This window comes from Alosa pseudoharengus, unplaced genomic scaffold (assembly GCF_046254945.1).
Source record: "Alosa pseudoharengus isolate Yale_2024_CS ecotype anadromous, Long Island Sound unplaced genomic scaffold, YU_APseudo_1.1 YU_APseudo_1.1_scf_14, whole genome shotgun sequence".
NCBI lineage: Eukaryota > Metazoa > Chordata > Actinopteri > Clupeiformes > Clupeidae > Alosa > Alosa pseudoharengus.
The window spans coordinates 9,922,823-9,950,322 of record NW_027468609.1 but is presented as its reverse complement, the minus strand read 5'-3'; the positions used below and the strand labels follow the sequence as shown (position 1 = coordinate 9,950,322).

General features: G+C 46.2%; 1 protein-coding gene across 4 annotated transcripts in view; it reads right to left on the bottom strand.

The window, feature by feature from the left end:
• Positions 1–27,500, bottom strand: part of arhgap24 (Rho GTPase activating protein 24) — an 85,461-nt gene that overhangs the window by 7,370 nt on the left and 50,591 nt on the right. Inside the window, exons 1-2 of one of the 4 annotated variants that reach the window (XM_076283798.1) lie at positions 25,085–25,496; positions 4,354–4,476 (exon numbers count right to left, since the gene is read on the bottom strand). In XM_076283798.1, coding sequence (XP_076139913.1) covers positions 4,354–4,476; positions 25,085–25,106 — 145 coding nt within the window. In that variant the 5' untranslated portion in view covers positions 25,107–25,496. Of the gene's footprint in view, positions 1–4,353; positions 4,477–9,107; positions 9,487–15,825; positions 15,928–25,084; positions 25,497–27,500 lie in introns of those variants that run through there. The other 3 variants (XM_076283797.1, XM_076283799.1, XM_076283796.1) reach the window with 3 other exon arrangements.

Sequence of the window (27,500 nt, the reverse complement as noted above, 5' to 3'; positions counted from 1 at the left end):
TTCCAAAGTCATTGTATGCCACTCACACAACAGTCTTAAACTACATACTCTGAAGTTAACGGTCAAAGCTCACTCATAGAGGCGCATTGAGTGCCCTGACAGCAGTTCAGGATGAGAGCATGTGCTGCACAATGAATGGCACACTAATGTAGTGTAGCCCTGGCCACTCCACAGCTCTCCTCCTCCACGGCTGTGGGATTAGTGTGAAATCACGCAGAAAGGCCAGCGGGGAGAAAAAGACTCTTCCTTGTAACTGGCATGCAGGCTGACCAAAAAAAAAAAAAAAACACACTGAGAAAGAGGGGGGAAAAATCTGAGGAACATCAAAGTGAACAGAGTGCGGATAAGGGCTCTGACTTTCTGATCTAAATCCAACGGCCATTTGACGTTTCCTCCCTGCCATGATTCAGGGCACTGGGCCGGAGAATGTGTATGCCCGATGCAGTCAGCTTGAGGAACGAGACCCGATTAAAATCTGACTTCCTGCTTTAACCCCGTTTCACTCCCTCTTTCGCCTTTTGTCTGTGTCACTCCGTTCAAACAGGCCCCAGTGAGGGTGGGGGAAAAAAAAGTATGATTCACATTTTGAGGGGCTCATGTGGCTGGCACACAAGAGGGGATTAAGGCAGCCTTCCTGCAAGCTTGGGATCTGCATAACTTTCCGGTTCTCGGACACAGACAAACGCTGCACATGTGGTACGATATGGTACAAATCCAAATAAGCCGCAGGGATGGGCCGATTCAAAATCTGTCTCACACCAGCAGGCATCCATGTTGCTTGATATTCCACTCTGTGCTTCTTTTGTGCATTAGCTGCATAACTTACACTGAACACAGAGGAGCCTGACAATAATATGGACATCCTGTCCCAATTGCTCTCTAAAGGTGGTTTAACAACGCTTATTTCACCACCACCACAATAATACGCACTCACCCCGTCTGGAGCCCACACAACTTCGGATTTTCCGATAGATCCTTCGATTGATAAAGTTCTGATATGCCAGAGTGCTGGAGACGCTGCTCCTAAACTCTCGACGTTCCAACATCTTCCGCCCCTGAGTCTCCAGTCTCCTGAGTGATGCTCCAGACCTCTCAGGATGTGGCTGAGGCAGGAAACAGTGACAAAGCCATCCACCAGGAGCCACAGTCACTCAGCCAACGCTTGTGCAGCTCGCTTTAGCAGATCTGCTGAGTGGCCCCAGAGGAATGCGTCTGAATGACAGCGGCAGCATCGCAGACACTCTGGAGAGCAATCTCAGCCCGGGAACGTCTTCTGCTCTCGCTATCTCGCAGATATCCAGGGACACGGCTGCACTTTTATGTTGCAGAGCTCATTTAAGCAGATCTTGGTTAGCACTTTGGTAAACATTCCAACAGCAATCTGAGCCAGGGATGTGCAGACGTAAAGTCTTCTGCTAGTTTGTTGAACTGAAAGTGTCTATTCCCTGCACCCAAAATATAGCTCATGTCCTGTGGGCGTATTATAAAATAAATGTGCTAAATGGACCAGATGAAAGTAAACATTTCCCAGCCTTTCAAAAAATCTAAAAATAGCCCCAACATGGAAAAAATGTCCTCAGGTCAGATGAGTTTCAACATCGTAAGATTCTGGACTGATGATGAGTCACTCTTCCTGAAACTCAGACTCCTGTGGCTTGTTGCTTTCTCCAAGTCCAGCTGACCTACACACAGTCCATGAAAAGGACAGAGAGGTACTGAATGTCTTTCAAGTTTTGTCATGTCATACACTGATGGTCAGAGATGTTGATGACCATCAGTCTTTAGTCCTCAGTCCTTATCTGCTCCAGGGAGCCGTCCTCTCCGATCTTCTGCTCCGCTCGATGAGAGCAAATGCAAAACTTTCCTTCAAAATGAGGGCACATACATACTCCCGTAACTCACACTTCTAATCTGTGAAGGCTCGTCTAGACTGTGGGGGTGAAAGGCAGAAGCAGAGGGGAAAAAAAACACTGGCAGGCGTGTTCTGAGGTTTTGTCCAGAGGAGAAGGAGCAGAAGGAGGAGGAAGAGGAGAAGGAGGAGGGGGAGGAGGAGAAACAGGAGGGGGAGGAGGAGGGGGAAGAGGAGAGCTGGAGGTCTGTCAGGCCAGCGCTCGGCACAATGATTCGACCCTGTGGTATTGTGTAAAGGTTATGGCTAAGCCAAGCCCCCTACAACTCCAGGCGGATGTTGGCAAAGCCTTTAAGCCTTTAGAGTTAGCATTTGATGTGGCTACTCTCAAGTCGGCCATAACTCCCCCCTTCAACTCATAGTGGAGCCATTCTGTGTGAACAGTAAATCCAGGCCACAGTGCTCCCTTCTGAATATCCACAGTCAAGTGTTCAACCATGTCTCGCTCAGGATTCCAAAAACACATCACGTTTTCTTCAACACAAGCACATCCACTGACATACAGCACATGGTGAACAATGAGAAGACACATGACCTATAATAAGACAGATCATATTACTTTATAACTCCAGTAATACTGTCACCACCCCAAAATGAAAACCGGATAACAATAAATGAAGGCTGCCAATCAAGTATATTCTTAATCCCTTTGGATGATTGGAACTGCTCGAATGAACACTGTGTCCTTATTTTCAATTTTTTTTTCTATTTCCTTGAAAAGATTAGAAATGTCAACAGCAGCAAATATAAGGTGCCTGGTAGCATTACAAGGGGCTGTATGCAGTTGGCGGGCAGCAGCCCTGAGCTAAAGCTGTAGCCGACTCAAATACTGGTCAAGGTGAACTTAGAGTAGGGGTCTGTGGAGCAGAGAGAACCATTAATATTCGATTGTGTGCGTTGGAGGCAAAATGGTCCTCAGTCAGTGGTATCGACCGAGGCCAGAAACTTTCAAGTCAATACTCAATTAACAATGAGGAAGTATTTTTGTAAAGGTCAGCATAGCACCAGGAAAAGAAAAGAAATCAAGAAAAACACAAGAAAATAATTAAATGTGTGCAAAAAAGGTGAGATGCATAAAACACACTACAGAGAGCAGTTATCTGAATAGCCTTGTACAACATTAACTGCCAATGAATAAATAAATGCAATTATACTGTGGCGAGACTCAGTGTTTTGGTGATTAGTGGAGCATGAGGTGATGATGGCGTGGCTGCAGGCTGTAAATCTGAGGCCAAATGGGGAGGAGATGAGATGGGGGGGGGGGGGGGCAGGGGGGTGAGAGAGGGCCACAGGTGTGCAGAGACTGGGTGGCCCTCCAGCACAATGGAAACTGGAGACCTGAGTTATTGTCCACTGCTGACTCAGGGGTGGCCTTTGACCTGAGGACAGGTCATCGGAACTTCACTTTCAGGGCAAAGACTCTGCGAGGGAAAGTCTTCACCTACCACACACTCACACACACACACACACACACACACCATGGAGCGCGCTCTGTATAGTGAGTGTCTGGAATGTTGGTGATAAAGTCTGCGTGGTAAAGGGTTCTAATGTCATGCAGTCTTCCTGCTCATATTCAGCTCCCCCCTCTAAAGCGTCTGCTTGAGAACTCTCGGAGCGCCCCAAGCCCTGTCTGTGATGGAGAGCCAGAGCTGTGGCCGTGGTTACTGGGTCAGGGGAAAAGTCACCGTGACCAAACGCAGGAAGAAGAAAAAAAAAAAAGCACTTTTGAGATGGACCGGAGTGTTTCTTTATTTAATAGCCTTGAAGCACTACAGGGTTATCCTTAGACAAAAATAAAAAATAGGGGTCTGGGACGGTGACAGGGCCACTCTGATTCCTCCCCTCCATCTCAGCAGAGCCCCACTCCTAATTTGAATAAGGCTCCAGGGCACTGATTGTTCAGCAACGTTCCAGTACATGACACCTGTCATCTGATATGTCAGCCTGCACCCAGCGCCCAGAGAATGAGGCCAATCCAGCCTGTGTGTTCAGCAGGGGAGCTTAGTGAGGACCCTGCCTCGCTGTCAAAGCCGTGGTGTCTTTTGAGGAGCAGTCGGCTGCTATCTGCGTCAAAGCTGCTGCTCCACACACAGTGGGTGCCAGCGCCTCCCTCGGCTGTGTTCACACCACATTCTCTCCTCCGCCTGCCTGTCACCCTCCACCCCCGCCCTGAGAGACGACGCACTGCCCACTTAATGTGTGGTCAAGTTAATCGATAAAGAACCCTATAGAGTGGTCCACAAGTGACCAGTCAAGCAGGTCCACAAAAAAGGCACAAACTTACAAACCTATATACTCCAGTTAAATTGACGTGGTTAGGAAAAGGAAACATCTTAAGTTTGTTTTAAAATAGCAGAGGGGAGAGCCAGAGAAGCATGTGGGTGCCCTATCTTGACTTCTCCTTCCTGTTTACAGAAGATGTTTGCTTAAGGCCGTGTACTCACCTCCCCCAAAGGGCGCCCAGATGACCCTGCGGATGGACTTCACCCAATCCTCCATGTCATTCTGGGTACTGGCCATAAGGAGATATGTCTCATGGTTGGCTGTCATCCGCTCCCTGTCGCCCCCTGCAAAGGAAGTGAATTATATGATATATCAGCGGTGATCTACTTCAAATAGCCAGCTGCTCCACTGACACACCACCAAAGTCCCACTCTGTCCATTCATCTGACCACCAAAGCACTGAGATGCCCACAGATCCCTGTGTCATCAGCAAATTGGACTGGCTGTAATAACAAGGTCAGGGGCAGTAAATGCTTGTGTGCCATAAAGGCCCCCGGGCGGCCCTCACAACCTGTGATTAGCACACGTCTCAGGGTGGTTATTTACACCCTGGCCTAGTTGGAGGTGTGGAGAGGGGGAGAAAGAGAGAGAAAGAGGGAGAGAGTGGGAGAGAGGGAGGGAGAGAAAGAGGGAGAGAGAGGGAGGGAGAGAAAGAGGGAGAGAGAGGGAGAGAGAAAGAGGGAGAGCTCAAGCTTGCAGACAAAACAGATTTATGGCGTTGAGCCCTCAGCAGTGCTTGGGTATCTGTGAGATGATCCCATCATCCAATTAGTTGTCTGCTGCCGGGGCTTCAGGTGCTGAGACAAGCCCCTCATGCCCCCCCAGCGCCTGCACCACTTCCCCAGGGCTCATCTCTCAGCAGCTCAACAGCCACCGCTCACACTGAGGTCAGTTTCACAGGCTCAACACACACACACACACACACACACACACACACACACACACACACACACACACACACACACACACACACACACACACACACACACACACACAACTATCTGCGTGTACCAGGTTGAAAAGGACAGCACTAACAGATGAAAACATATCACAAAAAGGCACATTATCAGACTTAATAAGCATGGGTTACTGTGACAAGAGGATGTTTTCATTCCACATAAACAGTCCACTGAGTGTCAGTGGCCCTCCGGAGAGTTCAGACTGCATGGGGAAGGGTGGGTCCACACACACACACACACGCACGCACACACACAAACACATATATACACACCATAGGCAATGGCAAAATGATTACATGCAGAAGTTCAATTATTCACGACTATCAGTTCGACATCTCTGCCACGCTTTCCAGAGGGTATTCTCTATCCTTTTCATTGATTTAGTCTGCTCTGAGACCAGCGTGTCAGCCATTAAAGATGTATTTATAGACATGAGACTATAACACAGAGCAGCTGGTAGGTATTCAGCAGAACCACTGCAGATAACGCACTTGCTTTTATGAACTTGGGTCGCTGGGAAAAACAATAAAAACTGTGATAACCATGGAGAACAGCAGTTGAAATAAAGAGGTTCATTAAACTGTTATTTGTTGAAGGCATTGGCAGGCAAAGGAGATTTGTGAGGTCAGAACTGGCAATCACACAGCATTGTCCTAAGATGTGTCATCCTAATGCTGAACCCCATTTGGGTGAATAAGGCACCACAGTGACAGGTGAGGGGTATGATTACGGCCAAATGGACTGACCATACACAATGCAACAGATGGTGCGGGCAGATCAGAGAGTGACCAGATCCAGACTATGAGGCCTGAGTGCAGAGAGGACTCCCGTCACAAGACTAGAAGTCCACAGAGGCTCATGGTTCATGGGGAGTGCCCTGCTGGTCTAGGAGTGGCCACTGTCCTGACATAGAAAGCCGTGCATCTTATTTCACACCATGGGAGACTACATACCACATGCTAAACTTCACCACTCTTTCTGAACCTCTTCATTTCTTAGACACCGACATTCACGCAAACACCCCCCACCGCACCCTGACACACACAAACATACAAATCACTAGTTGGAGGGTGGTGGTGGTGGTGGGGGGTCAGGCATACAGTAACAAACAACTAACAGCATGCTGAGTTGTGTGCGAGTTCCTCCAGCGCGCTTAGTATTTATTTATCAATTTATCAGCGAGCTGCACTAACGAGCCCCACCACATGGATCCACATGTCTCCACTGTCCACGTCTGTCTCCGGAGCAAACGCCCTGATGGCTGACGAGACAAGAGTGGCATCAGAAGGAAGAGCAGGCAGCCAGAGAGCGGGCTGAGTAAACAGGCTGCAGGAGCTGCCAAGCCAAGGTGATTTATCAGTTTGGATGAGAAGTAACAGGGGAGGAAAATAAGTCATGGACGAGCAGCTGTTGTTATTTGGACCGGGAAATAATGCATTTCCATAATGTGTGTGCTGTGACTACACAGGCCTAATTATTCCAAGATGCACAAAAAAGCTAATTATTTATCGTGTTTTCATGTCAGCACGTCACTAACAATCACCCAGCTTGGAAGCTATTTATTTATAATTCTAGGTGTTAAAGTGATGTAAAGTATATGATGCATGTTTCAAAGCTCATGCTACTGTATAACTATGATTCACTGGCATGTGACATGAGCTAGCATGAAATCTAATATTATTATCTAAATATGACATGCTTTGTCAAATTTCATCATTGTACAAATAACACTAAGAGGTTTTTACTCTAGAGGGATACAAAATATTCAGGTTTAAGTTCCTGGAACATTTATTTTTATCAGACGTGAATCTTACAGCTAACATACCTCTTTACCTTTATGTGGAAAGGCATTCCTTTTTATAAACATTAACACTATCCAACAGGTTGGGTGTCTCTTTTCAGACTAAATATTCTGAAGTTGTTTTTAAAGTGGTTGACATTTTACAACTACTGCAAAAATGCAGTACACAATAAAGAGCTTCTCTCAATTTAGTCAATCCTGGGGAGGTGCTGTTCCTTAGATCACGGAGTCCTTTCCAAATGCAAGCCATGCTGCGTAACAATGGGAGGATTGAGGGCAGCTATCAACAGCTGGTTATTAGTCTCGCTGGCTTGTCAGATGATGTGTGGTGAGGAGCTGGAGGGGTACAGGGCCTAGGGGGCTGACCAGCGCTGGCTCCTCTGATGAAAAGGAGAGTCATCCAGCGGGATTAGAGACACTGTTTTGACTGCACTCTCAAGCTCCCCTCTTTCCTAACAGCTACAGCCACTGGTACGGTCAGCTCCCCCTCCCCTATAATGCTGCCTCTCTTTAACTCAAGATGACTGGCCAAGCATGGTTGCTTCTTAGATCCCTGTGGGTCAGCTAGGACAATGCTTGTGTGGTGGCCTGGCAGGGTTAAAGCACTGCTGGGTGTGCGCTCTAAGCAAATAAGACTACTACTGTCTTAGTGATCAGATTAACCACGACTCATAAGGCTAACATCTTTTAACAGCCCAGGGGGAATCTGTGGGCTTAGGAGCATTGTAATCTTTTGCACCTGGTGCGCTTTACCACAACAGCATCAACAAGGTGATAAATGGCCACAGCCCTGGTGAAATGGCATGCGGGTCTGGTTAAGAAAAACAAAAACACTTACAGCTCAGCAGGTCTCATGGACACATTTCTAAGAACTGGCTGTTTAGGTTCACAGCTACCTGAGTCCCCTGCCTGTCATGCATTAGGCCCAGGAGGTATGGTGAAGGGGAGACTCTTCACTGGACCGCCCTGCCCTTGATCTCTTTAGTACCACCTGGTGCCCTCTGAAGTCTCATCCATCTTGTCCAGAAATCATTAGTCCTCTTTGACATCATGTTGTGGCCACCTCACCGCCCACTACCAAGCTTCCATTGACTACCTCTCAACAACAAACCATTCATTACACATCTAACCAGCCCTGCAACATTGATTTATTCACAATGCAGGAACTTTGCACCCAGGAGACAATTCCTTTTTTTTTTATACTTTTCTAAAAATACACGTTTATGGTTATGGCATTTTTATCCACATGTGTAATTATCTTGAATTTCCCCTTGGGGATCAATAAAGTATCTATCTATCTATCTATCTATCTATCTATCTAATTATTGTTATTTTGCAAGAAACTGGGATAACTAAAAGGCAATGGATGCATGCTATAAAAACAACACCACATTGCCACCCTACTAGTCAAATAAATTATTCTGAATCATTCTATTTTCACTAGCCACTATTTATGAACAATAAAACATGATTCACAGCTATGACCTTCCACAAGACTTTACAGGTGACCCTAATCTCTGCATGACATCGTCTATTCATCCATTCATCTAATGATCTAATGGCGGTGTTTGGTTATGTCTTTCTGACAGGTCAAAACAGTTCATCTGGATAATTTACAGAACATGAATGAGTGTGTAAACATTATGTGCAAGTGGATCAAAACAATGTGGACCACTGTAGGCTATAAACACTCCTCTAACTGTGTTTATCAACATGCATGCCGATGATCTTGAGTCTGCCCTGAAGTGCAGTTAACCCATATCGATCCATTAATTAATTTACTTTCGATTAAAATGAAGAAGAGTAGCCAACGTAAAGCAATTCATGATGAAAACAGTCATGATGAAAACACATTAACTGTACACAACTAAACATTTTAATATCTGTTCGTTACTAATTTTAATAAAAATGCAACGACAACAAACTCCGCATTCATAGCGCTTTAGGTTAAATTGCTATTCTAACGCACTATAAAATATAATGTGATATTTCAGTAGCCTACTTGAGTAGTTTCTCTTAAGTGAGCTTTGAGTAGGTCCCGAACAATCCCAACAGTCAACAGAACAGTCCTAACATACTACAACCTGTCTCCTTTACAGGTAACAAAAAAACTAACCAAAGAAGTAAATGAATACGCCATGGCATACATACTCACCGTAAGCAAGCAGCTAATATACTGTCACATGAGATTCAGATGGCCTCGACTCTGGAGAACTGTACGTTATCCCCGCTACAACATTCACACTCTTGCCCAATGCACCCTCACTGCCCGTTCCCTCTCCCGGCTGAAGCGGTTACGCGGACCGGCTGCCAGACAATGGAATTACCGCTCCTCTCTGCCCCTCCCCTCCGGAGCTGTGAGCTTTAACACTGTTCGCGAGATCAAGGCGAGCGCTGTATAGTTTTTGGCAGTGCTCAATGACGTCGAAGTAATACGCTGTTTATAATGCATATCTGTACAACGACTATTTTCACTGAATGCAACTGTTTAATGCAGTTAATTCACTGCAAATCATAACTTCAATGTCTTATCTTATCTTAGGCTACTAAATGAACAAGCGGGACTATTAGTGAGACAAAGCTGTGTGCTTGAGCCAAGGTCTGAAGGAGGAGCACAAGCAGAACTCACCAATTAAAAAGGAATATTTCTGGCAGTCAGTGTGATGCATAAATTGAGTGACTCAGTTTTGGTGTCTCAAATTATGAAAAGGCCTATTGTGCTGTGCCTATAGTGATCTTGACCTAGCTTTTTGACACACACACACACACACACACACACACACACACACACACCCCAGCCCCCCTCTGAATCACAAGGGGTGACAAGGCCTCCTGACTCTGTCCACTCATGCATGCAACATTCCATCCATGTCCTGTTGTCTGCACGTCGCTCCTCACACCCCCTTCCCCAGGATGTCCTGAACAACTGGCCAGTAAAGTCCACGTCCTCCTTTCGCCAAGACCCAGACCCAGACGAACCGCACAGCCTGCTCCACACACTCGCTCCCCCCGACCCGCACGTGTCCTGAGATATCACTCAAGTGCTGCGAGGGCTGCTGCCTAAGAATATCGGCATGTCAGACAGACAGGGTGTCAAGGAGAAACACTCATAAACACTCACAATGACTTCATGCACACCTCATTGCACTCTGAATGGGAGCATTCAAGATAGTGGGCTGGGAAGAGTGATGGCCACTTGTTGTGTGTGTTGAACTAAACGGGCTGGAATTGCAAACAGACTCATCCGATCAAAATGGTCATCTGAAAGCTTGGTCACATCAGCTACACAAGGGTTTCTCAGTGGTTCCTCACCACACATTGTTTGGGTGGATTGTCATGCAAACATCCTGTGATTCCAGTGAGCAGCCCCCTCAGTGCTTTGTCTTTATTAAAATCAAATTGCCTGTGGGGGAACCCTCTCTCTCTTTTCCTCCCTTTCTCTCTGTGTCTCTCTGTCGGTCAGTATGTGGTGTGTGTTTCTCATCTCACACACACAAATAAGCCCACCCCCCCCCACCCCCCGTCTGTCCTCACATGCAAACACATGCACACACTCTCACAGTATAAGCAAAACAAGCTGGTATAAGCAGAACAAGCTAGCCTGAGGCACTTATTTTCAGGAACGGTTGACTGTTGATGTGTATCAGCGCATGGGAAACAGTGAGAAGGTCCAGAGCAGCAACACTGGACAGTCCCTCCGCTTTGGCCACTCAGGAGCCTCGCTTCCCAGGTTTTCCTATTTATTCGTTTTCCAAGTGGAGTGTATACAAACACATGCCCAAACCAGCAGTCTCTCTCTCTCTCTCTCTCTCTCTCTCTCTCTCTCTCTCTCTCTCTCACACACACACACACACACACAGACACACACAAACTTCCACAGTCAACAGAAACATTAACAAACTACAAAAATCAAATGAAAGTATGTCCATCTGATCCATCCTCTTCCTCTGCCCTAGCGTTTACACATGATGAAGAGGGCAACATGAGGGTAGGTGTTTCAGTAGGTATGCAGACTAGTGTCTGAGATTGAAATGTCTTCAGAGGCTCAGAGGCAAGCCTATCTTATAAAAGGATAACACCTTCACTGGCTGTGACTATGAAAGACTATGCTGGTTTGAAACACCATTAAGGGATCGTTTACTCAACAATGGTGATTTGTTTGTTGCACTTCGGCCCTGTATTCTTTTGACAATTCAAACCTTACATCACTGTGTAGACAGCTGAATACACGACCCCAATTTTATCCAATCACATTGCATTTTCTCTGATAATTCACGTGATGAAATGTACAGAAAATCTATTTGGCTAGTTTTTGTGAATATACGTGAACGTGGAAAAGTTCTGAAAATGTTGACGTGGATGCTGGACTATTTGAAAACACTACGGAAAAAAAACACTGTCCCGTTGTCATGGTGAGCGGCCCCTGGTCCTGGAGCAGAGACTACACCAGAGCATCCTGATGGCCTGGCCTCTGGTGCTGTGCTGTGCTGTGCTGTGCTGTGCTGTGCTGCTGTTGCCATGGTTAAAGAATGGGGCAGGCTGTTTACTGTGAGCCCCCACTCACTCTGCTGGTCCCAGGGTGCTTAGTCACTTCTCCGGCTTCATTTGAAATGCACACAGGCCTGACAATGGCTGGCTAAGCCCAAGGGATGCGCAAGCTGCAAACAAAACAAAACAAAACAAAAACACAAATAGCAAAGGCTAATGTGCCTTGAATGACTGATGGCTTCATAGCAGAACCTGCAGCCTCGCTAAGCTTTTTCTCATGTCAGACACATGGAGCACAATTGGTGTTAGACAGCAAGGAGGTTGGTGGGGCTCTAAATACTTTTGCTAAAAGAAAGAAGAATAGAGCGAAGTCTGAGACGTGACACACTAGGAGACAGACCTACATAGTGCTGAATAAGACCTACATAGTGCTGAATAAGACCTACATAGTGCTGAATAAGACCTACATAGTGCTGAATAAGACCTACATAGTGCCGAAACAGACCTACATAGTGCTGAATAAGACCTACATAGTGCTGAATAAGACCTACATAGTGCTGAATAAGACCTACATAGTGCCGAAACAGACCTACATAGTGCTGAATAAGACCTACATAGTGCCGAAACAGACCTACATAGTGCTGAATAAGACCTACATACCTACATAGTGCTGAATAAGACCTACATAGTGCTGAATAAGACCTACATAGTGCTGAATAAGACCTACATAGTGCCGAAACAGACCTACATAGTGCTGAATAAGACCTACATAGTGCCGAAACAGACCTACATAGTGCTGAATAAGACCTACATAGTGCTGAATAAGACCTACATAGTGCTGAATAAGACCTACATAGTGCTGAATAAGACCTACATAGTGCTGAATAAGACCTACATAGTGCTGAATAAGACCTACATACCTACATAGTGCTGAAACAGACCTACATAGTGCTGAATAAGACCTACATAGTGCTGAATAAGACCTACATAGTGCCGAAACAGACCTACATAGTGCTGAATAAGACCTACATAGTGCTGAATAAGACCTACATAGTGCTGAATAAGACCTACATACCTACATAGTGCTGAAACAGACCTACATAGTGCTGAAACAGACCTACATAGTACTGAAACAGACCTACATAGTGCTGAAAGCTGTAAGGTATCAGAGCAAGAGGGGAAAGATGTGGAGGGAAGTACAGGGCTATCCAGTACAAAGAGCACAGAGTATGAATGAAATGACATGCATTGGGTAAGACTCCTAATAGGAGGCAGCGGAGGCTTCAGGGGAGAGAACACAATACCGGCCTTTATTGTGCTCCAATGCTAATAAGCATGACATACAATATACTGTCAAAGCCACAGAGCAGACCGTGTCCCTTGTACAACGTCTCTTGTGTTGAACTGCACCGGAGGCATACTTCACAGTGCACCATACCCAGGTACCTCTACACCCCACACTGGTGTCACAGCTTGTTAACACGTGCATATAACAGTAGTTGTCTCTGTATATATGCTTTATGGCAAAAGGCAAAACACCAGCCTGATGATGAATGGGCCATCACATGGAAACTGACAGTTTCTCCAACTGATGGAAGACAGGAATATGGTCGACTGCGTTCTAAACTGGATTAATAAAGCGGGGATCAGTTCTGGACTTAGCCAAGCCTGCAGTACCAGCACTGGTCCACTTCCTGCCCACACTGCATAACGTGATGAATTATGGCGGAGGGATTAAGATAAATACGTTCTGAAATGGTCCAGAAAATGATGGATATGCTGTCTGTGTACTCCTACAGCTGTCTAATGGAGCCGTCTTGTAATATTAGCACCATATGTTTGGAGCTCGCATAAAACGAGAATTAAAACCTGATAATGCCAAGAGCTCAGCGGGCGGAACGAGCCAGTGCTTTGAGTGAGGTGAAAATCGGCCCTTAAAAGAACAGAAATAATTATGACAATAAGCCAAGGCCATTAACCAAAGGTGAGCGCAATCAGTGCACTCATTTCTCCCCCCATCAAGCGGAGCCATAAAGCACCAGATTGGCCATTAAAAGCCAAATCAGAAACAGTGCAGGTAGAGCACGACCCAGGTGACAAAAGCTGGGGCAATTGGAGACCTGAGTGCATTCATCCCACCTGCTGGAGACCAGTGATAAGCCGCCATTGTTCAAGAGCACTAATCCTGTCAAAGCCCACTGCCAATCAAGGGTAGGACACTATGCAGGTAATGTACCCAAACAATGTAACACGAGGGGGGAGATCTCTGGAGTGGAAAGAGACAGAGTGCAAGGCAAGGCACTATGTTGGAGTTCAGAGGAGAGCCAAGGAGTGCAGGGGTGAGGTTCAGGCCAGGGCACAAATCCCCTCTAAAGGACTGGGATTATGTATCCAGTGGAAGCTGTCCTCTGCTGCCCATGGTGCCCTTTTAGCGAGGGATTTAGCACAGTCAGGGAGCAAACTGAACCTGTGGTGGAATCTCCAATACTGCCTTGCCCCCTTTCAAGCCTAAGAATGCTCAGTTACCATGGAGACCTGTGGAACTTCTCCGAGGCATTCTGTAAAAATGCCAATCGTGATGGGCGGCGGTGGGGGCCAGAGCTAAAGTACCTTCAGCAAAGACGCCAATAGCAACAGACATTCAGCACTCAGAGCTCCTGCAGTAGCCACTTAGCCTCCACATGGGTGAACATCTGAATAGAACCCTTAAAAGGTCTCATGCAGATCAGCTCCAATAGAGGCAGCTATAGAATGAAACACGTGAATTTCATTCTTGTGTTCATTCTTAACTAGAAAATCAACCACTATGCCAATGCTTGAGAAACTATACAGACAACTCAATTACTGAGAACTGTAGCTGAGCAAACAAAGGAAGAACTATTGCTTAGATTCGCTTCAACAGCTCTCTAAAACTATGGCCTCAGGCCTGTTCTGTTTACTTGGTGTACGTGTGTGAATGTATGTGCGTGGTGTGTGTGTGTGTGTGTGTGTGTGTGTGTGTGTGTGTGTGTGTGTGTGTGTGTGTGTGTGTGTGTGTGTGTGTGTTTGTGTGTGTGTGTGCCTGTCAGAGATCAGATGTGTTCCACTGTGCTTAATAAGTGACCAGGTGTCTATTAGAGCTCCGTCCAGGTGGAACACAACAAAGAGCTCTCCTGTGCTGCAATTGTGTGCCAATACCCAGGCCCCTTTTTAAAGTCCACTTCACCCTCACATTTATGACCTCCCCAAGTATTCTGAATATCTGTCAACATATACCACTCTCCTGCTTCTTCTAGCCCCTACACAGATGTCAATTATCCAACATGCATTTTGTTATCTACCTAATATCTGCAAGAGGTATTTAAATCAGCACCAAGATCTTTCTTGTGGCAACTATTGTAATCTTCCGCATTTAACAAAGACCTTAATTCAAACATTTGAGAGGAAGCAGCGGTTTGTGGCAGGAAAATGGACAATTACTCACTGCATTGTTTGCCCTAAATAGACAAAACACATGTTCCACTTCCTTGACAGTTAAAGTAACACAATGTACTTCTTTTACCTTAAAATAATGGCTTCAAACCCATTTTGTTGTAACACTGACTTAAAAAAAGGATAATGGATCTCTAACATTGGCAAAGCGCACAGCGAACAGCTGAATGCACTATGTAACTCTATTGTTCCGGGTAAGAGCAGGACCCTACTTGGGTACCCACTGCCCAGTATGTTGAAAACGGATGAAAAGGGGAATTCCTACATTGTGCTACTTTAAGACACAGTCTAGGTCACTCCTGCTATGGAATGTGTGTTTCTCAGGCAAAGAGAGTTATATTGTATTCAACACATTTGTTTACAAAGGCATGTACGCTCTCCTATGACTAATGTGTGTGCTCATACAATCTATACATACTCACAATTCTTCTCATAATAAGATAGTGAATGAACATGTGTGATTCTGCCTGTGTGTGTGTGTGTGTGTGTGGCAGTGTCACCTGGCAGTAGCACATGTAGTGACAAGCTGTGGTTAATGAGGGTCTGGGAATTTTCTCAGAAGTGGAGAGTCATAAATAACTGTCCTCAGAAAAAGGGGACTTGGGGAGGCTCTCCTGCTTTCACCCCAACACAGCACCCCATGTCTGCTCACTCTGGGCTCTCCTTCAACCTAACAGTACTTTGTCAGTTAACAAACTTGCACCTAGCTACACTCATCTTATGTCTTTTGAATAAACTGAACAACAGACTAAGTGCTAATAAACTTATCACATTACAATGCAATGGCATAGAAGATGGAAGATACAATGGAAGATCCAACTATTAAACATACACAATAAGTGAATATCTAGCTTTAGAGACAAGCAATCCATACATAACCACATAGTTTAAGTAAAGCAACTGTCTGTCCTTACCTGGAGTAGAGGATGGCATGTCTGATACTAGTCCATACTGAGTTAGTGAGTGAACAGGCGGCTGCACTACCTCCATGTCCGAGAGCTCTCACTGCACCACCTCCTCCAGCCAGAGAGGCCTCAGCATAGAGACAGTAAGGGGTGCGGGAGGGCTGTGTGCTCCTGAGGACTACGGGCCTGAAGCCTGTGCTTGTGATAGCATGGCCCTGAGTAACTGAGCTCAAGAGAGAGAGAAAGAGACAGAGAGAGAGAGAGGGAGGGAGAGAGAGGGGGGGTAGAGGGAGGGTGGGAGGTAAAGAGGGAGGGTGGGAGGGAGGGGGAAAATGAGAGCTACTCCCACTCCTCTGAATAGCCTTGTTAAGGAAACAATAGGGAGATCTCACCCAGAGTCCAGCGGCCTCTCTGAAGAGCAGAGATGAAACACAGCTCCACTGACCCTCTGCTGGTACACCATCAACTCTGATCCTGACTCCCCTCTACACGCAACTGACCACTATAAATCACTCAGCAGTAAATCACTGTGCTGGTCAATGAGTCACGACCCGAGACCACCTCTACACTGTGTAATGTACACAAGATGGCTAATGCTTAGCTGCAGAATGAGACCCACACACATATGAGCAGCAGTACAATTTGTGCACTCAACAGATTTGCGCAAAAATGAGCACGGAGCCGTATAATGGTCAGGGGGAGTGATGGGAGAGGGACGCGAGGGGGGCCTGGACACCGTGTGCTCCGAAAACAGAAGGGAAGGAGAGTGCTGGTTGCGCTGACGGAGGTAAAAACAGGCCGCTGGTGAATGGGACGTGATTGTTCAGCTGTTACTTCTGCCTCATGGCTACTGCGACGGCTCTTCTGCTGGGCCGGCTCCCAACAAAACAGAGGCTCGCGCTGTTTGTCTTACAGGATCCATGCCGCGGCCAATATAAACCGATGCACAGCAACATGGAATGCTCCCCCTTACAAGGGCATGCTTGCATAAGGGCAGGGATTAAACACTTCCAAAGTTTACATTTCTGAGTGAATACTGCTGAGCCCAAAGACTGACAAAAAAGGAGGGGAAGCTGTGGGTTTTTTACACATTCAAATGTTGGGAACATTAAAAGATTATCATAGTCTATACATCCCTGAACTCTTGCAAATACATTTGTTACCAAGTTGAAATCCATTTCAATCGTCACTCAACTGGAGGTCACAAATCTCGTAGTTCATACTTGTGTAAAACTTGAAGACAATCCAAGTATGTGTCCATAATTTGACAGCAATGTCATCCTCCACTGAGCTAATATTTGAGTATTCCAGTGAATGAGCTGACAAGATGGCTGACATTCCTACTGTATCAGATGTAGATAAACTTCCAGGTTTTTTGTCTCCTAGCTTGACTTCATGAATGGTTAATCCCTTGGCCTGTGCGTCTGCGACGATCACTTACACTTGCTCCTCTGAGGACTGGGCCATGGAGCAGATCAGGTTCATCAGACAGACACACACACACACACACACACACACACACACACACACACACACACAGGTTCATGTCAACACACATGCTAACATGGGGGCCTCCAGGAGACTGTCTCTACTGGCTCCAAGTACTCTTTGTGCCCAACTCCACGGTCCTGTAACAGAAGGAGCCACAATGCCCATTCGATACCAATTGAAGCGGAGCAAAAATCGGAGGTCAGGTCAGGGGTGAGAGGTCACATGGGCTGTTTTACATTGGACTGTCCCACCTGGGCCGAAGGAACCCAAAAGGGAAGAATCACTGCACCAAATCGTGGACAATAACAAACTCTTCAGGACAAAATAGGACACCACTTAGCCCCTGACGGTGCCCCTGTGACAGCGAGAGCATGGATTCTGGCTAGGAAGTGTACAGTTACGCGGTCGCTGGGTTCGTGACCGTAACTCAGTAGCAAATTTAAACCACACTTCCTCCAGCCAAAAGTCACTGCAGCAACACAGCAACAACAAAACAAGTGAGCGATGTGACTGCTCACCGCCCCCAAACCCCCTCCCCACTTTTAAAAAGAAAGAAAGAATGAGAGGCATGCAAAATAGAAAAATGAAAGCAAAATTTTTAAGTATCAACATAATTATGCTTTCCACTGACTGAAGTGAATGATTATCTATTTTGATCAGAGATCAGTCCCACAGCAGTCAGCTGCAGATTTGTTTCCGGGACATAATAAACTCTTTCAGAGCAGCACACACATATACTTCAGCTTGTTGATGACATAATGAGTGTTGGAGCCACCAGGCCATGGCAATCTGTCAGCAATGCAGTGATCAGTTTAATCTTGTCACAATCCTCAACTGTTCTGGCAGAGCCAGCCTCATCAGCTCTGATTACTGAGAGCAACTGATGTCCCTGAAGCACAGCACGCCCCTCGGCACAGATGAAAGCTTCATGTGCCATGAGATCACCTTCACTGACCTGTTTATCTAACTGGGGGCTAATCTCAGCCCATATTGTGGTACCATGCTCCAGGTTGCCTCTCTTGTGGCTATAACAGAGTAGTTTGTTGTGATGACATGCAAGTTCACTGAGATCATATAGACCGTAAAAATAGTCTCTGAGTATATTGCAGTTGAACATATGCATACATATACACATGTGTGTTAATAGCGCAGGTGTAGTCACGCTACCGCTGATGGCTCATCCATACAATAAGGGACTGCTTGTGGCCAGGCATTACAATGTCCCTACAGAAGCCATGAAGTCATGATATGACCTTTAAATGTCCACTGACAGCTTCATCAGTTCCTGCGAGACGATTAAAGAGTTGTGACCGTGCCCTAGCATAAGTGTTTAAGACATGCAGCTGTTCTCTTAGTAAAGACCAGCTAATGCAACACATTTAAGGCACAACGGTTTCCTGATGCATGATCGGTGGTGTGGAACCTAATTAACGCCCAATTGGCTAGTTTGTGAATATTACAGTGGAAGTGAGCACATGTTGGACTCCATGAGAATAGCTGGGCGGCAGGCCACTGAGTATAGTTCTGGCTTTTGGCATGGCCATCGGACATGGAAATGACCGGGCACGGGACTTCCTCCCTCCCTCTCTCCAGTTCTATTCAAAACCACCATGGATAGAACTGTATCAAATATTTATTTTTGTTGCCTGGTATGTTTAAGTTTTATATGAACACCTCTACAACAACTGCAGCCATACATTCTGCAGGCATGCTATGCTGGCAGCAGCCTTCTGAAGGTATGAGGTGGGCAACTGTTCCTGCCATTGCAACATATTGCCAGAGGAGCATACATGGCCTCAGTAAATCTCCAGCTTGACAGCGCACACGTAATTGAACACAATCTATAAACCAAATAATAAATCTGGCAGGGTTTGCCTCCCCTCCCAACGAGACATTAAATTCCACAGAAATACGCTTTCAGGCTCACACATCAACTCATTGCATGAAGCCATCCAGCATGTCCAGCTGAAGCAATTTTCCTGCTGTGGCACCAACCAGCCTTAAGAACACTTTGCCATAAAATCTATTACACCTTTTAAAAGCTGTGGGAAAATATCCTCCTTCCGAACATGCAAAATCAATCTACATATTAATGGTGCCATGGTTTGCTTGGGTTAGGAAAAACCTAAGTGTTGCTGTAGCTACAGCAGACAAAGAGGTAGATATCCATGGCCTGATTTAAGGCCCCTGGCAATGAATTAATCAAATATTAAAAAATATAATCTTTAATGCCAGATTTGCACTTCTCCCACTGAATAGAAGCAGGTTGCTCCTCAGTGCTAAGAGGAAGAAAACTTGGAAGAGTAGGAGTTTTCCCAGACAAAGAGTCAAGACTGGTGTCTGACCAAGGCTGTATTTCAACTGGATTGCTTGATGCCAAATGCAAATCAGACAAAGGATGTGGTCTTAATCTTTGCCTAGGCAACCAGCCCCATGTGTTTGGAAACATCAGGAGTTATCACAGCCCAAGACACATTCCAATGCTCTCTAGAGACATACAGACGCTTCCGCTTGTTTGGGTCCAGACAAACATATCCACATTCAATGATTCGCAGATCACATGCCGTCTGTAACGAAGGTAAAAACTCCTGTTCCAAAATCCACGTGAGAAAAAGAAAATCTCTATGTGTTCCACATTGTATCCAGCATCACACCTGAGGTGGCAGTTGCAGAGTTTCAGACTGTTATCGTTTGTGAAGGATCTCCTGTGTGATATCCAGCTTCACAGCGGAGGGCTCTGCCAGAAACCCCCGTCACGCTCACATGGAAGAAGCCCAACCTACACCTGTTCTGAGACATGCAGCTCCCCTCAACTGCAATCTCAGAAGCTCAGAGTCTGACAACTTTCTGTTCAGAATTACTGCTGGAGATTTACAACCTGGAACACTGGATACAGCTAATAAATAGCCACTTATCACCAACACATCACAAATCACTAAATATCTATTTTGCATTAAAAGATAAGCAAAGTGATTTGAAGTGGACAATTCTGATTAATCTCAAAGGGCTCCAAACAAAAAGCCTCATAATGACCAAGTAAGATGTGAAATGTGTTGCTTGTGGAAACCGACTTGAAATGTGAGACTACGAGTATATGAGCAATGGAAAAAAACCTACCCAAACAAGACGCGGTCACGTTCCCTGGCTGTAAACCGTTATACACTGATATAAGGTTTCTGTCCAGCTATATATAGGAGACACAAACAGTGGCAGAAAGGGACTCGGAGACGGAGCGAGAGAGAGAGAGAGAGAGAGCGAGAGACGGAGTCAGTCAGTGTCAGTTGGACTGACACAAACATTTCAGTTCACTCCAAGGCTGATTTTCTTATTTTCATTTGCAAATCTCAAAATGTAAGAATACACAGCGTGCTGCCCCAGGATAGAAGCTGTCAGGGTAAACCATCAATCATTCCCACAGCACTGGCTGGGAACACGGAAGGGGAGATTGACATACAACACATAGAGCTAAAATGCACACATCCAGAAAGTGACAGCCCCCGTCAAAACAAACACTATGCAGCAGTCATGTGTGAAATAAATAACTAAGCATTAACCACTTTGACAGCGCCAATACATACTGTATTAATGAACAGTTTGCCTTGAATAACAATAATATCAAATTCTACAGCTGCTTCAAATGGATTTGACTTATGCTTTTATCATCCCAGTTTTACAACTGAAACAGATGCCAAATTATACCATTTCCTCTACATGGAGATATTAAAAAACAAATATCAGAGCATAAACAAAAACATGTTTATCTGTTTTGGCACTACCATCCTTGGCATCCTTAAGGACACCTTTTATATATATATATAAAAAAAATGCAGTAACTAAATGTGCTGCGATTGCTGTAATTTTCAGTAAATTAGCAACCCAAATGTAGCTGAAATGAAAACCCTTCCTCTGCTGCTCCACGCCCCACTGCTCCTGGTCTCTATGGGGAGCCCGTGTGTTTGTGTGGGAGCCCCGGGGCCTGACCGCAGGGCCTAATAACCCCCTGCCGCCCGCCGCCTGCCCGGCCGCCAGCGGAAGCCCCTGCCTGTTGTGACAGCTCCAGGGCCGTGTCCGGCGGCCGGCCATCAGATGGGCCTGATAAGCCTGTTTGTGCTGGACGCCCCGGGGTGCCCCTGTCCACCTTGCCAGCCTACATCTGCCTTGTTTGCTCTGACAAAAAGCTGCCGAGCGCAGCAACCCTGCCTAAAGCATGGAACCGCACGACAGAGAGAGCAAGAGAGTGAGACAGGGAGAGGGAGGGAGAGAGAGAGAGAGAGAGAGAGAGAGAGAGAGAGAGAGAGCAAGAGAGAAAGAAAGAGAGAGAGAGAGAGAGAGAGAGAGAGAGAGAGAGAGAGAGAGAGAGAGAGAGAGCAAGAGAGTGAGACAGGGAGAGGGAGGGAGAGGGAGGGAGAGAGAGAGAGAGAGAGAGAGAGAGAGAGAGAGAGAGAGAAAGAGAGAGAGAAAGAAAGAGAGAGAGAGAGAGAGAGAGCAAGAGAGTGAGACAGGGAGAGGGAGGGAGAGAGAGAGAGAGAGAGAGAGAGAGAGAGAGAGCAAGAGAGAAAGAGAGAGAGAGAGAGAGAGAGAGAGCAAGAGAGTGAGACAGGGAGAGGGAGGGAGAGAGAGAGAGCAAGAGAGTGAGACAGGGAGAGGGAGGGAGAGAGAGAGAGAGAGAAAGAAAGAGAGAGAGAGAGAAGATAGGGAAAAAGAGCGACTATGAGAGAATCAAACTGGAGTGCTGAAAAAAGTGCTGACAGAGTGGAACCAGGCCAACCCGAGACTCGGCCAGCAAAACACACCCCATGATGTCATCCTTTATTTTTGTCAATGTGCTTAACAGAACCCCCACCACTTATCTCTCCCCCTTTCAGACAATCACAGTCACATGGGCAATGTTGCACAGTTGCTCACAGTCATGCTCCCAAAACAAACACTTGTAGCTAACACACATAAACATGCTGTAGGTGCATTAGCCATCCACTCATACATCCTGCACATCTATGGATTGGACACAATGATGTCTCTGGGTGCCATATGGATTTTCCCCATCAAATCAAAAACCGCTACATAATTTATGTTGTAAATGTTTCATTCAGAGTCCAGACCACTCAGTGAGATGCATCCCCTGCAATTTACAGAAAAGCATTGCATCACCACGGCGGTGCATTAGCCAGATTACTGGTTGCCATGGCGAAGCGATATGATCTTCCACACGGTTCAAGGCCTCCCTTACCCCGCTGACCTGTTGGTAAGTCATTAGACTGTAAGGTGTGAAGTTTCAACTGTGAAAGTGAAGAGTGTGTATAGGCAGTGGACACCCATAATGTCCATCTCACGGCCGGCCAGTGTCCTACTCCTACTCAGTAACAGCTCAGCCATATGGCTGCTCAGGGACAGGGCGTCCCAGCGGCACTACATGTGAGGAGCCTCCCAGCCCCCAGGAGAGTAAAATTAGACACAGGGGCATTATGCTGTCAGTATCATGAAGCCTTCCATCACCTGCAGCAGCAGCAAAACCCAGATGAAATGCTATGCTAATGAGGAAATGCTCAGGGTGCAAAAACGCAGAATCTGCACAACATCAAAACAACATAGTTGCCAGAGAGGGGAAAATGTAAATGTATTCAAACATTTACATACCATCTGAAAATGGATATTTAAAAATTCTTTGATAGCGATGTTTTGGAATAAATGATATGAATGCTCCTCATAAGGTATTTATGTCTGTACACACAGAGCATAAAAAGATCCCAAATACCCTAATCTTGTTTTAGAACAAAATGTATGTCATTTTCAAAATAGAAAAATGGTCTCCTTATTACAGTATTTGTATTTACCACATGGCATTAAATGTTACTTTGTTAAAGTACACACACAGTACTTAATGACTTGCATATGCAACAGTTTTAACACTCTCAGTTTGAGCAAATGTTTTTTTCCTTCTTCCCAAACTGGGAGCTTAAACAGCCAGAGGAAACAAAGTGAGCTACAAAGTGAGCTTCTTCACTATTGGTGGGAAATGGGAGATGTTTACATGTTCAGTGTTTCCCACATAATTGAATTCCATTTGTGGTGGTTGGTTTGCAGAATTAACTTGAATGCAACAGTTTTTAACAATTAGCACAGTGTGGTTATGATGCTAACCAGATTTAAGCACATTTTAGTACAACTTGGAAAATCATTGTGTGGTGGTCAATGTTGATATTGTGGTGGGCCGCCACAAATAAGTCAATGTATGGGAAACACTGATGTTTATCAGTGAGGAAAACAATCGGCTGCCATTGATGATGGAGCAGCCGTGCATCTGCACATGCTCAGGCTGATTCAACAGGTCTTGTGTGGAGTGTGGAGCAAATCGAATCAATGTATTGCACTAGTGCAATATGTGGGTTTCCCATGAAATCTAAAACGGTTTCTAAATTTGCCATGATGGCATGGTTTTTCAACATTTACCTGCATTGTATGAATCCCAGAAACAGTCAATCAGACTGAACAGAAATTATAATGAAAGTTTGGTTTTGGCAACAAACTGCAAGTATACTGCGGAAAATGTGTAAGTGAAAGGTATGTGTGGAGAAAAGTTGCATATGAATCCACTGATTTTTCTATGGGTAAAATAGTTTGAACCAACTAAAATAAACTTCAGTTCAGTAACGCTGTAGGCTAGATCTGCCTTTGCACACAATGTAGCAATGACACATTGATTAACTGGTATCTGATTTTCACAGACCTCATGATGACAAGAAAATCACTGCACCATCCTGACTGATCCAATCAGCTGGTCCGGTTTGGCAGAAGAAGTAAACACTACAGTACAGCTCACTTCCTGTCTCACATGGATTCAAGCCAGCAGCAGTTGGACTCCAGCAGCCTTTAGAGGTTAGGGACAGCATTCAGAGAGATGATATTCATGTCATCTGCTAATCTGATCAATTCTTGGCTGGAAACCCCTGTGGTGGTGCTCTCTCTCTGTCCAGTGCCAAGTCCTTGTGCTCTCGTTTGGCTGACAAAGGGCCAGAGCAAGCCGTGGGAAGAATGGACATGTTTGTGTTTTTGGCCCTTTAATAAAAGCATGTAGAATAACTTCATGGAGAAAAAAGAAGAAGAACTCGGTGTTTTGTCTCTACCATCTGTCGCCTTAGTGCTGGACAGCTTCGAGAGTGTGGGCTGTGTGCGCAAACATAGCCAGATGTGTATTCCACTGTTAAAGCCATAAGAGCCATTCTTTATGGATTCTAGTCCTGCTGATATATGTGAAGACACATAAAATCCAAGCCAGAGTGTTTATGATCCGGCTACTGAATATGGAGGACTATGAAGTTTCATGCCCAGTTTTTTAGTAAATTGTAGAGATTTCTAAAATACCATTCAGGGAAAGAGAGTAAACCTCATATCTCAAGAACCATTTGTCATTCATTTGAAGCAATCTAGCATAACACACCAAAGGATATCAACTCAATCTGAGTGAGAAGATGAGAAGACCTGGATCAACACTACAAAAAGACTCTGATGGATTCATAAGGCACTAAATCAAATACATCATGAAATTACAATGGCAAATATAAACTTTCAAATGGAAGTCAATGTTGGGAATCTTATCATGGAGACAGTTCTTCTCCTTTCCCAAAAGTCTACCAATAAGGAAGCCTCTGAGCATTCATTGTCTACTCCCCCTTCCATCTACACAACACACACACACACACACACCTTCGCACATGCTCACACCTGTTCCCGCCTGACAGCATGGCTGAAGACGAGTGCAATGAGCACACATACCACCCACCTAGGTTGGAGTTCAGGTCCATTGAGGGCTTGTGAGTCCAGTCTTCCAAGACGCGCGAGAGAAAGAGAGGTGCAGCGTGGACTGCCCCACACCGAGCAACTCATCTGTCCCTGTCTACAGTTTTCCGCTCCTCTCTTAGTCCTCTCTTTCTTCTGATTCCCCCAATCCCTGCTTCTTCTTCTCCTTCTTCCTCTTCTTCCTCCTCCTCCTCCTCCTCCACTCCACCAGTTCTTCCTCCCGCGCCTCTCCTCTCCACCTCCACGGGAATGCTCCCCCCTTTCGCACAACGTGGCAGAAGTGGCAGGTAGAGCCTGTCAGAGTGACAGCGCCGCTACACGACAAGGTCAGTGCTGGGGCTGCTGTCCGCTGTCTGTGTGTCTGACCCAGCAGGAGAGACGGAGAGAGAGGTCCAACAGCGAGAGAGAGAGAGAGAGGGGGGGGGGTGACTGAGGGAATGAGAGATAGAGAGAGAGAGAGAGAGAGAGAGAGAGGGGGGGGGAAGGGAAGGAGGGGTGGGGGGTGACTGAGGGAATGAGAGATAGAGATAGAGATAGAGAGAGAGAGAGAGAGAGAGGGGGGGGGAAGGGAAGGAGGGGTGGGGGGTGACTGAGGGAATGAGAGATAGAGAGAGAGAGAGAGAGAGAGAGAGAGAGAGAGAGAGGGCGAAAAAATGGAGAAAGAGCAGGCTGCGGTGGAAAGCGTGAGAGTCGCAGATCAGATAGGGGGCCAGCGAGGGTCCTGTGCGGTCTGGAGGAAGTGCCGGGGAGGAGGCCGTAAATCCACCGTCTTCAGCCCCACGCGGGTCTCGGAGGGGACCTGTAAATCTGGCGATCGAAGAGCAGGCACTCCGCCAAATTACTCACCCCTGCCGCGCTCTATAAATACAGAGCAGCTACCAGCAGCGCACTAAGAGCCACCCTGTTTTTCTGCCCGCAGTAAAGCCATTCCATCCAGCATATGGGTGTTTATAATAGCTTGCCCACTCAACTTCTTAATCCCATTTGAGCGAACAGGCAAGCCAAACATCATTAGCAACCATTAAGAAGTATTACAAATCTCCAGGCTAAATGGAAGTTATGACGAACCTTATGAATTCACCGTGGAGCTGCTATGCTATGGTTGGTCATTTTTTGGGGGGGAAGGAGAGAAAGAAGTTGAAGTGAGAACTTGTAGTCCTGTTTACAACACTAGCCTGACAAGACTGAGAAGACAAGTTGGGCTGGGCTTCACCTTTGCCTTCTTATATGCCACACTGAGTCTAAATATGCTTCAGGGAAGCAGGGCGCTAATTTGATCCGTGTCCAGACCGTGTGTGTCTGTGTGTGTGTGTGTGTGTGCGAGTGCGTGTGTATATGTGTGTGTGTGTGTGTGTGTGTGTGTGTGCGTGCGTGTGTATGTGTGTGTGTGTGTGTGTGTGTGTGTGTGTGTGTGTGTGTGTGTGTTTGTGTGTGTGTGCAAGTGTGTGTGTGTGTATGTGCATGTGTGCTTGCATGCTTCCTGGGGTCTTGGGGGACGTGCTTTGGACTCAGTGTGGGGGAGGCTAGTGAGGAGTTGGACTCAGTGTGGGGGAGGCTAGTGGGGAGTTGGCTCCTCTGGACCATCACTGCTCTGCTTATGTAAGTGTCTGCCTTTCCTGTCCCGTCTGGCCCTCCACTCGCCTGCTAGTCCTCCACATCCCCGCTATTCTTCACTACACAGGACCTCACATTCATAAACACTCAGTCCGCCTCTGCCGGGCACACACACACACACCTATGCACAGTCAGAGCATTAACATAATCACACACACACACACACACACACACACACACACACACACGCATGCAGGCTCGCACGCACGCACGCACACACAATATATCATTCCCCTCAACCCATTTCAAGATACTCTGTCTTACTAGGTCTGTTTTAAATCTCTCTGTTCTTATGTAATCAGGGGGTCTGTTGCTGCACTGTGTTGGACAGACGGTGTTTCCTAAGTGCAGAGGCAGGGTCTGCCAAATGTGCACACACTGGAACTGGACCCCAGCGCACGCCAGAGCCCAACCTACAGCAGAGTGCGGAGTCCAGACTACACTCAGCAGTGGACATGCTGCTCAGGACACAGTTATTCAGGAGACGGTAACGAGGCGGTCATTGAGGCGGTCAAACTCAGGGATCCTACATTGTGCTCTCACACAGGGCAACAGAGGCACGCAGAGACATAAAAGGTGTTAGATGTTCAATGCTACTATGAGATCTTCTAATGCAGATTACAGTGACAGACATTACGGAATTAGCACTATATGCAGGATCCAATCCCCCATGCAGAGTTACGGAGATACCCTTTCTCCCTGCTGAAGACCATGAAGGTTAAACACTGAGTTGGTTGACCTACAGTATGTGTCCTTTTTAGTGAAACTGGTGATTCAGGCAAATA